This window comes from Pundamilia nyererei, unplaced genomic scaffold, assembly GCF_000239375.1.
Source record: "Pundamilia nyererei isolate P.nyererei 1_Seehausen unplaced genomic scaffold, PunNye1.0 scaffold00292, whole genome shotgun sequence".
Taxonomy (NCBI): Eukaryota; Metazoa; Chordata; class Actinopteri; order Cichliformes; family Cichlidae; genus Pundamilia; species Pundamilia nyererei.
Window position 1 is genome coordinate 387,295 of NW_005187693.1, and position 10,756 is coordinate 398,050.

General features: G+C 41.9%; 1 protein-coding gene across 1 annotated transcript in view; it reads left to right on the forward strand.

Moving 5' to 3' along the window:
- arhgap36 (Rho GTPase activating protein 36) overlaps nt 1-7,549 on the forward strand; it is a 73,963-nt gene extending 66,414 nt beyond the window's left edge. The window contains exons 6-12 of the mRNA XM_005750930.2: nt 19-74; nt 547-697; nt 854-1,002; nt 2,531-2,701; nt 3,171-3,259; nt 3,367-3,593; nt 4,191-7,549. Coding sequence (XP_005750987.1) covers nt 19-74; nt 547-697; nt 854-1,002; nt 2,531-2,701; nt 3,171-3,259; nt 3,367-3,593; nt 4,191-4,522 — 1,175 coding nt within the window. The 3' untranslated portion in view covers nt 4,523-7,549. The remainder of the gene's footprint in view (nt 1-18; nt 75-546; nt 698-853; nt 1,003-2,530; nt 2,702-3,170; nt 3,260-3,366; nt 3,594-4,190) is intronic.
- Nucleotides 7,550-10,756: the final 3,207 nt, after the last annotated feature.

Here is a 10,756-nt window from a genome sequence, read left to right on the forward strand (position 1 = left end):
TAACATTTTGTATTCCAGGTCTTCAGACTGTGGGTATCTTCCGAGTCGGCAGCTCCAAGAAGAGAGTGAGACAGGTTAGGATAATTATTCCAATTAATTTAATTAAAATAATAAATTAATTTAAATAATTTTTATTTTCCACTAATAATATACCATTAATATTCTGAGTTTTTGTTGTTGTTTATTTGGGGTCCAACACCTCCTGATGTGCTGATAACTGAGGAAAAAAGCTGGAAAAAATATACAGAAACTCGTTCATTCACATTTTCCCTGAAAAAAAAAAAACGTGGGTTATTGCCAGCAGTAGAGGAGTGGTGTAGGTCTGCATGTCCCCTGATTCACCGTCGTGTGTTTCCTGTCGGTCTAAGCTGGATGCACGAATACAAAAATAATCTTTGAGCGAAAAGCTGATGATGTGTGAGATCCTGTTTTTGAGAAATGTGTCCATCGGGGAACCGTGGCCCGGTCGTGACCCGAACATGAGTTTGAAGGCACTGTCGTTGTTGTTTTTAAACACTAATATGTGTTTGCGTGCGCGCTCCTCAGCTACGGGAGGACTTTGACGTGGGCGTTGACGTCCAGCTGGATGAAGAGCACAGCGTCCACGATGTGGCAGCACTGCTCAAAGAGTTTCTGAGGGACATGCCGGATCCTCTGCTGCCCAGAGAGCTCTACCCCGCCTTCCTGCATGCCAATTGTATGCATGCACCCCCCCCCAATACACACATACAGACACACACAAAAACACACACCGGCTTTAATGATTGAGTTTCAGTTTTTGTCTCAGTATAATTAGTGATGTGATGGGTAACTAACTTCCTGCTCCTCTTCCTCCTCTCTGGGCCTCCTGCAGTTCTGAGAGGAGCAGACCAGCTGCAGTACCTCCAGCACCTCCTCTACCTGCTGCCTCCCTGTAACTGCGACACACTGCTGCGCCTCCTCACCTTGTTACACACCGTGCAGAGCTTCGCACAGGACAGCATAGGAACCAACGACGAGGAGGTGGGACCAATGACTGATAAAGTCTTCCTCAGCCTTTGGAAGCTCTCGTAGTAGTGGCATCGAGGTCGAAGCCACACAAACACAAAATGAAAGCATTCGCCCTGAAGGGCAGTGTCAGTCCTTCAAGCACATAAATATAATATCATTTCCTAATCGAATTCCATCCATTTCCAGTAAAAAACACTCGTAACAGAGCAAAGAAACAAAGAAAGTTGGCACCACAGTGCAGTAACTGTTCCCACATTCAAAGACAGAAGGTGGTCGTTGGGGGTTCTTGGTTGTGGAGGAACTCATTGTATATTAGACTGTGTCATTAACCTTCTTATTTTACCGCCATGTTTCTCTTAACATTCAGATGTTATGCTTGTGATTTATTCTTTGGAGGAACGCTGATTTTAATTTTTAAACTACTGAAATTTCTTGTGTGTTTCATAAATATTATGCACATAAATGTTGTTATTATTATTGGTAGCACTTTATGATATTGCCACACTATTAAACATTATTAAGTTATTAGCAAGTGCTTACTTCATCATTTACATAGCATTACTCCTCCCACATATGCTATTTATAAATTCAGATATTTTATCGTGATTATGTGTATTACTGGCAGTGATGAAGTAACAGTCATAGCTGTACATGGTGTAACAGTAACAGATGGATACACATATCTGTATTTATAAATGACATCTTAAAGTCTAATCATGTACAGTGAATTAAGCACTTGCTAATACTTTACTAATGCTTACCAGTGTGGCATTATTATAAAGTATTACCTTAATATTATGAGTAGTAGTAGTCGCAGTATTTTCCACTGCCTAAAGGTATCATTTAGATGTGGGCGGGGTCTCAGAGTCTAATCTTCCACAGTTGCACGGTTCCTCACAAACACAGGCTACTTTGTTTAAATTGCTAAATTTGAAGGCTAGCTGTGTTGTTTCTGGCTGTCACAGTACCACATTTTCTCCATAATATTATTAAAGAAAAATCATGTTAATGATTTTGTTGGCTGTCCAGGACATAAAATTAGTGGAGAGAGAGTCAGAACTCTGCCAGAATAATTCCTCAGCTTCTTTTTTGGTTGGCAGATGTTATTAATGTTGTCTTAGTGGTCGCCCTGAGGGTTAGGGTCTTGACTGATAGCACATTACAAATGCAAACATTTCTGACTAACTGGCCTTTGTGAACACAGAGTTTTTAAGGTAAGTCCCTCAGTAAGTTGCACCTCTACCAGATGCTTTTGGGAGCTGTCGACAAGCAAGATGAAATGCAGAAAAAGCATGTTTAGTCAGGAAAACTGTCCAATTTGTCCGTTTTGCTCTTGTGAAATGCTGGAGAAAACATACATTGCATGAATGTTCTGGTGTTGCTTCATTGCTGTCCTGACATTTATGCTGCAGCTGCTTGTTGGTTCTCAGTAATGTAAAAAGAAATCCAACAGGATCCCGTTTCGCAAACTTAATTTACCACAGCATATTCCATCTGCACTTTGACCTCCATCACCGCCTCCTCTTCCTCTGCTCTCCAGATCCCCGGAAACAAGATGACGGCCGCTAACCTGGCCGTGATCTTCGGGCCGAACCTGCTTCAGAAGGAGCGCGGGGGAGACGTGAGCCCGCAGGTGATGGGCATCGAGGACAGCACGGCGATCATCAGCGTCACACTGATGCTCATACAGAACCACAGGAGACTCTTCACGGTACTAGAAACTCACAGCGCTCTTTCAGTCATTTGTGGAAGTGATTCAGAAATCTTTTATTATGTTACGCTCATTTCCAACTCGGTGAGTTTATTCTTGGACTCTACTAGAGCAGCTTTGCAAAGTTCACAATAATCCTTATTTATCTTATACCTGACCTCCCCTTTCTCTAAGTTCACTTTCTTCTGATTGGCTGCCCCTCAGGGCAGAGGAGGCTCTCTCATTAACACTATGTTAATCTGAAATGAGAGCTTATACTTAGTGCTCGTGGTTTCAAAGTGTCAGACTAAATATTCATGCCCTGGCGACCCTGGCCACCCTTATTATCGTCCAAGTTTGTCCAGGATCGACTGACTCTGTCCGTTTCCCCCAGTGTGACTCCCCCTCACCAGACAGCTGTGATGTTCCATCGGTCCTGGAGATGCTAATTATTTTCAGCGATGCTTGAATCTGATGTGTGTTCCCGCAGGTCTCTGCAGAGCTGCAGCAGGAGGTCCTGATGAGTCTGATCCAGACCGACCCGGACATCATCGACTACCTGCTGCGTAGGAAACTCAGGTAACCGTGACAGTCAGTGGATCAGCCGTCATCAGATCTGGTGTCGGTTATGTTCGTCTGCACTAAGAAAGCTTCTGTTTAACGTGCGTGTTTCTGCTCTGTCACAGCGGCAGTCACCTGACGGTGGAGAGCGGCAGCGAGTCCACAGGTCGCAGGGACACGGGGGCGTCTCTGGACTCAGTGGGAGCCTCCAGCGGCAGCCTGTCCCCACTGGAGCCCCCGTCACCGCTTTTCCCCCCGGATGGCAGCGGCGGTGATGGCAGCCTGACCAGCGAGGTCTTCCTGAACGTCCTCAAACTGAACCAGAACAGGAAGCGGCAGGACACCAGATACGGTACTATGGTCTGCTTGAGTTTTTGTGAATGTGAGGCTCTGAAGACCTGAAGGAATTTCTCATTTAAAGTTGTTTCTTTCAAAAAAAAATCAACATTTAAAACATTTCGATTAATGACAGGAGCAGGAACGATACCACAAGGTTTTGAGGTTTTCAGCTGTGATCCTTGGTTAGTTTAGCATCTGCTTACTTGTCTTTTCAAGCAGTTGTTGATTTTTAGGTAAATTTCCTGCCTGAGACAGGAGTCTTTAGAAAACCCTGAAACAGTGCTCTGCAGTTTCACCACCATGTGTTAAAGCATCTCTGAAGGCAGTGTAATGTAACACAGACCACACGCTGGCTGCTGGAGGTTGTGGACGTTTGTGGGAACGATAAGTGGGCCAACAGCACCCCCTAGTGGCGGCGGGCGATGCTGACACAGAAGTTGTTTTTAACCTGTTCTATCTTAAATTTGCTTGGCAATCTGAAACATGTAAGAAATCCGGAAGGAAGGGGGAAAATACTTTTCACAGCACTCTATGACTCATGTTACACAACTTTAAGATAATAAATAGTTTTTGTCTTTCAAGTTCTGAAACCGTGTCCTGTTCTCTGCAGGTGAGGTCCCTCCTGGTAAATCCATCCGCCACATGCGTCAGTTCCACTCCCACCACAACCTGCTCAGCCTATCCCAGTCCTCCTTCTCTTCCTCGTCCTTGTCCTCGTCCTCCACCCCCAGGCTCAACGCTCAGGACTCGGATGCCCAGGACCGTCGAGGCCCGGGTCTGAGCTCCGCGCTGAGCTTCTCTCTGAGCTCGAGTCTGAGCGGCTCGACCGAGAACAGCATCTGGGTGAGGCAGACGCCGCAGGAGGAGAGCAAGCCGTCGCCGACCACTAATTTCTGGGACTTCTTCACCGGGAAAGGTTCGGGCTCAGAGACGATGGTATGATGAAGGGAGAGGAGAGAAACAACCGGTCAAGTTCCAGATTCACTTAAAGAGACGCTTACTGGTGTAAATAATACAGGTCTCTCCCTGACATTCCCACTTGACCTCATAACCATCCTGCTGTGGGTTTTCCAAGCTGGAAGTTGGAATTTCCCACATTTTTTGGCCCCTCTTGAACTCAGCATGGGTATGAATGAAAACTAGAAGCAATGAAGGACACAAACTTCTCAGACACAAAAAAACGAAGGAAGAATAAATCAGTGAGATTACCTGAAGGTGGATCCACTAATAAAAACATGTACAGGATGGATTCATATTTTAAACCCTGTTTCTACAACTGCATCTTCTGACACTCAGTGTACAGAAACCATACCAGGCATACTCCGTTTGTTTGTTTTTTCCTGCAACCTGCACTAAGCTGCTTTTGCAAATGTGGTGTAGCTGCTTAACATTCAGTAATGATCTCAAACACCCGCAAAGTGTGTTTCCCCAATGAGCACTGCAGGGCAAAAAGCTCAGTGTGATTGCATCTGCAGTAAATTTGGTTAAAATGTCGATTATTATACCTGAATATGTAATTAGGATGTTTCACATTGAATCTGTGCCCCTGAAAATGGTTAAATAGCTAAAAATTGTACATAAAAAAGGCATTTCGAGAAGGTTTTCACCTATAAATCAGCCCTTAAAGCTGCAGCAGGCGGCTTTTGTTTCTCCCATCAATGGAGACAAAAAAAACCTTACATACGCCTGTTCCCCCTCTGGGTTTTCAGGTTTTAGAAAGTAAAGTGCGGGACTTTGGCCAAACATGAGTGTTTGCAAAACCAAACAACAACAAAAAAACCCTGATCATTGCCATCAAATCGTGCTAGGAGTGGTGTTTTAAGCAGCGCAGGCAAGCTAAGCACAAATAAATAGAAATAGTGGCATTGGTGTCCCTCACTTACGGTATGTAAGGCTAAGTATAAATTAAGAAGCCTGTGTAGGTTCCCAGTCGTCCAGTTCACGATGGTCCAGTCACCTTCTGTTCAAGCTCTTAAGACTACAAATTAAGATCTATGCCGAAGACTTTAACCTGGGATAGTGGGGTTCAAACCCAATATGAAGCCAAAGCTCAGCATAGGTTTATGTTTTATGCTCTAAGAACTCTGTTGGGTCGGACTTAAAACAAACAGCCCCTGATTTTGAGAGGACTGTTCTTTATTTCTGCCTACTTCAGCTTTAATGGTAAATGTGTCAGTGTGAGTGGAGTCAGCCAAAGATTGTCTTCTTTAGTTTAAAACAGTAAACTCTGTCTATTATTCTCTGACTTCACATCCATATTTTAATTCTAGATTCTGCTTGAGTAGCTTTACAAATCGTGCAGATCATCTTCTGTCTGAAACAAGTATTTTCAGCCCCCATCTTGAGAATGTGGCATGACTGTGTCATCCGGACTGTGTCCAATGCACTTGGGATCTGTTTCCTTTGAAATGTTGCTTTAAAGATGAAGACCAGGTGTGCAACCACTCACAGTCAGTTGCCGTCTTCAAAGCAATGTTAGCTCATCAAGGCGGCAATAAGGCGGAGTCAGCCTGCTGTCAGTTTAGGGTTGGGATTTGTGATAAGATGGCAACTAATTATAATAAATCCGTGAACATTGCAAACCTGTTGCTGTCTATATAAGCAGAAATTCTAATTGACATTAACTACTTACATTCAGTGTCCAGCCGGAACCTCAAAGATTTAGATTTAAAGCAGAAATTCCTCCACAAATAATGACGTAGTTGTTGCAGGACGGCAATTTAACTGCAACATCACATAGTTGCTCAGCAACCAGGCTTTTATAAAGGAATATAACCAGAATACATACAGCTGGAAACCAGATGGTAATCCATCTGCATTTATAAATAAAACCGCACTTATTTGGAAACCTCTTCCAGTCAGTCAGGAAGGTTGCCTCCAATTTTTTGTGCAGTAACCTTGAAATCAAATGGGTTTGATTTGAAGTCGAGGATGTTCATTGCCCAACCTCTGGGTGACCATTTGGTTGCTGCAACTTCCTGCAATCGACAGCAAAAAAAAGATGCAATCGTCTGGCAGCCAGTGAGAGGTTTCCATTCCTGTTAGTATGACTGAACCATAAGGCAGGTGTGCCTGAGGTGAGTATCAACCCTCACTGATGTCATACTGATCCAAGGCTGATTAGCTGGGGTTTTTTCAGGGATTATTTTTACATACTAATTATACATTTGATTCGTTGGCCTTGGTGTCTGAAACGTTGGCTACTTTAACAGTATGACATCTAAAATCTAAGAAGGTTTTCTTTTTTGTATTTTAAAGCAGCTCAGAGGGACTCCTGCTATTATCAGCAGCACATCACACTCACACCAGTTTGGTAATATGGAAGTCAAAAGATTGAAAATGGAGCCAACGCTGGTGGACTGATCAGAAGTTTCTTTTATATAATGAAAGTTTACTTGTAATCACTACAAGTTGTGTTGCCTTTGAGTTGTAAGCAGTTCTTTTCACAGATTGAGTCACTTTAAGTTCCCCACTTGTAAATAGCAATGAAGTCTATCCAGAATTCACCAACTTTTGGTATACTGTATTTTTTGTAAACCAGATTTAACATTACCTCCATATGTCACATCATATCAGTACAGAGATGTGTTCCCAACCAAGTCCTAACATTTCCTCTTAATACCAACATAATGTGATGCACTGAGCGGCCCAGTAAAAGCTGCTTTTCTTATATATTCGATCAGAGAGGAGAAGCAGCCCTTCAAACTTGTCTGTGGAAGCTTGTTTGTGCCACTATAAAAGAAAATGCCATCCATATGTCAATAAAGTATAACCCTCGCTTACCAATAATTGCTATATTGCTAATTGTTACATTTTATTCATTTGTGGAACTTCTTCCTTTAAGGCACCAGGTGTCCATCTCACAATTTTGGGTTATCATCACAAACCCTACCTACTAACTCTATCATCTAAAACAATAGTGTTTTCAGTGTTTCAAGTCATTTACTCGATATCAAGTTTAAAAATGTTGATATATGGTAAACAAAAATGTTTTTGTTGGGTTTTTTTCTGTCACAAACAAGCTTCCATATATGCTACATCTTTCGGACACAAACATTCTGACTTGCATCAAACCCGTGTATAAATGCATCCATGCCTGCTTTAAAGGTTATTATGATGTGTCAAAATTCATTAAACCAACAGGAAAGTACAAAGATCCGTCTTCAGCAAGATTTCACAGGTGTTGTTGCCCTTTTTACCACAAGAGGGCGATATTTGCCAATTCATTGCAAACGTTAACATCGCCAACATACAGTTTTTCCTACAGGCTGTGCGCACACTCAGTGTACAGACAAACAAAATAGGTTTGGGAATAGTGCCAAACAACTAGCAACTTGTTGTACAAAGATCTATATTTTTGTTGTCGTTTTTGTATCCGGTTCTAATTTCTGGACTTGTGCACTCCGTCCTTCACCCTCAGCAGGTGAATGTATCATTTTTTTTTCTGTCCCTGTAAAGAAACGAGGCATTTCTTTTTCTGTATTGTTGTAAAATCCATCAGTGTTTGTGTGAACCTGCTGTTTGAGAATGTACCACCTACCTGCAGAGAATTAAATGTCAAACTGCCTCCTGTGTCATTGTTTACTGCTCACGGTGCAGCTAGAGGAGTGGGATAAACGCACTGAGTCAGTGCGCCGCTTCAGCGGCTTCTGGGAGCTGGAGTGCGGTCATGCTTTTGGCATCGGGACAAGCATCTTAAGTGCAATAATGTCAGGAGACAAAAAAGCCTCCAGGGGTGGATGATCTCACACAGAATAGGCAGGCAGAAAGCTTTTCAGCTTCCATTTAAAAACTGGAGAGCTCTCTTCTTCTTTTTTTACGAAATGCCTGCAGTCAACCAGTATCCTCAGTTTTATATGTTTGCATAACAAAATATCAGGTTTGTAAACTGCGTCACTGTGGATCCTGGACCATCCAACTGTCTGCCGATGCTGTGTTAAGTTGAAGTAGCGGTTCTCTGCTTTTCTGGCTCACGGCTCCTTAACTTGAAGCAAACTTTCAGGAAAACTGAGGTTGCAGAAATTGCTGGTTGTGGCAGCTGAGTGAAGATGAGCTATGGGCTTTAACCCAGAGAGGGAAGCTTAAGTTTTTGTGGTTTTTTTTAAGTTATAAAAGGGGGGGAAGGGTTTAAAATGTGAAATAATTTATATTCACACCGTTTTCAGATGTTTTAGGGTTTCTGCACCTTTTTCTAAAACAGTGTTATACAATACTGACTTTATTGTGCTACGCTGCAAAATAAACCCAATCCCCTCATATTAGGACACTTTTTTTCTTTACATGTACCAGGTCCAACTGTCCAAATAGAGAGAGAGGACAAATATGCCTCTCAAGCAGGCAACAAACAACCTCAAGTCTCAGGACGTTAATTTTGTACAGCAACAAGTACAAATATTAAACAAACTGCAGTTCAATCAAAATGTGTCTAATATTTTGGCAGGAATGATGACAGTCACGGTAGACTGGCACAAACAACTGATTGCAGGTAAATAGTTGTTTTCTGAGCTTCTACAGCAAAAGTTTTTTTTAAAATAAATAGTCCCTTTAACCTTTCAAGCATCTTTTTCTTAAATACTTCAGTGGAATTTATTTATTTTTTAATTTTTCAAGTTTTTCACTGTGCATCCTTTTTTAGTTTTTTTTTTATAACCACATCATCAGAATCCTCCATTTATATCGACTTTAAATATGGACAGCGCTTGTAGAGCACTCGAGCAACCTCTCATTTCTGCATTTTTTGCTTCCAAGGAGCCAGACTGTCTTGTAATTTTTTAAAGTGGTCTTGGGCATCAGTTCGCAGGCTTTCTGAAGGTCTGTTAAGAGTTCTCTTTGGACCTGCTTTGTTACCCGTTTCCAGTCCAGTCCTTGTACCTGACTATTTTCAGAGTAATACATTTATTTATTTATTAAGCCACTTTTACACTGATCTACGAAGCATGAAAGGTCTCCTAATGGACCACTGCTGTGTCTACTCATTACAGTCAACTTAGCAAAGAGCCATCTTAACCAATTTTAGTTACTCATCCTGAAAAGATCCAACTCATTAGATTACGAGCATCTAGCTGCTACTTACCCTCTTAATTTCTGTTCAACCAGCAAAGATGTGATTATGTTTTTCACACAGCTGCATTACCTCCTCTTTTCTGCATGTATGTTTAAAAAAACGAGACGCTATAGTCAAACATTCTCAATGAAAGAGACTGAGAGCAGAGTTGAGTTATCATCAAAACCAGTTTGTGTTTTATTTCAAACAGTTTGGACACCATCAGAACCAGCAGTCATTCCCAAACTTCACTGCATCTCCACGGATTCAGAATGAACGTCAGACAGCAGCAGCCCCACAAATACAAACACCGAGAGGACAACCTGGTTACTGGTCCTTCAGATCAGTCTGTAGTCGCAGACTCTGCATGAACAAAAAACCCTCCTGTGTTCAGCTGGTACAAAAATATGCAACCATTTAAAAAGCAGATTCCCTTACTTGTGTTCACCTGACCTTCATTTTAACAGTGTTGGTCTCGGTGAGGCTGCTGCTACTTTGCACACTAAAAACATTAGAGGAGTGTTAATGATGCATTCAGTCACTGTATGTCCGTCACATACTGGGTTAAACACATTTATTTGGCGAGACTGAAAAGGGGAGTGATGTGGACGACCAAACGCTCTGAAGAGACAACTGTTAAAGGAAAAATCCACCTGTAGCTGTCAGTCGGTGCTTCTGACTCCTCCCCCACACCAACAAAAGCTGTTGCATTTCATCAATTTCCCATAATGCTGTTTAAAAAGCACACAGGGGATGCTTGACTGCTGCCTTCTGTTACTCGCTGACGTATATGCTTAATTTTAGATTAATAAAATCTATAAAACAATAAAAGCAATAATAAAAATGACCAGATGAAAATATTTCTCTAAAAGGAACTTTTTATATTTTAGGGTGCAAAAACTGGCCTCTGTCTCTCCACTTCTTTTCTTCTGACAATATTTTAATACTCTTGGAATTGAAGGTGTAGCTCCAAGGTTTCCACTCTTTGCTGATGACATTTTATTTTACAGTGCTTAACAAATTTATTAGACTACTACCGAATGTAAGGGTTAAGCCACAGCTGCTGTATTTTTACGTGTCTGTAAATTTGAGTATAAAAACAAGAATTCAGTTTGTTTTCTGCCTATTAAATA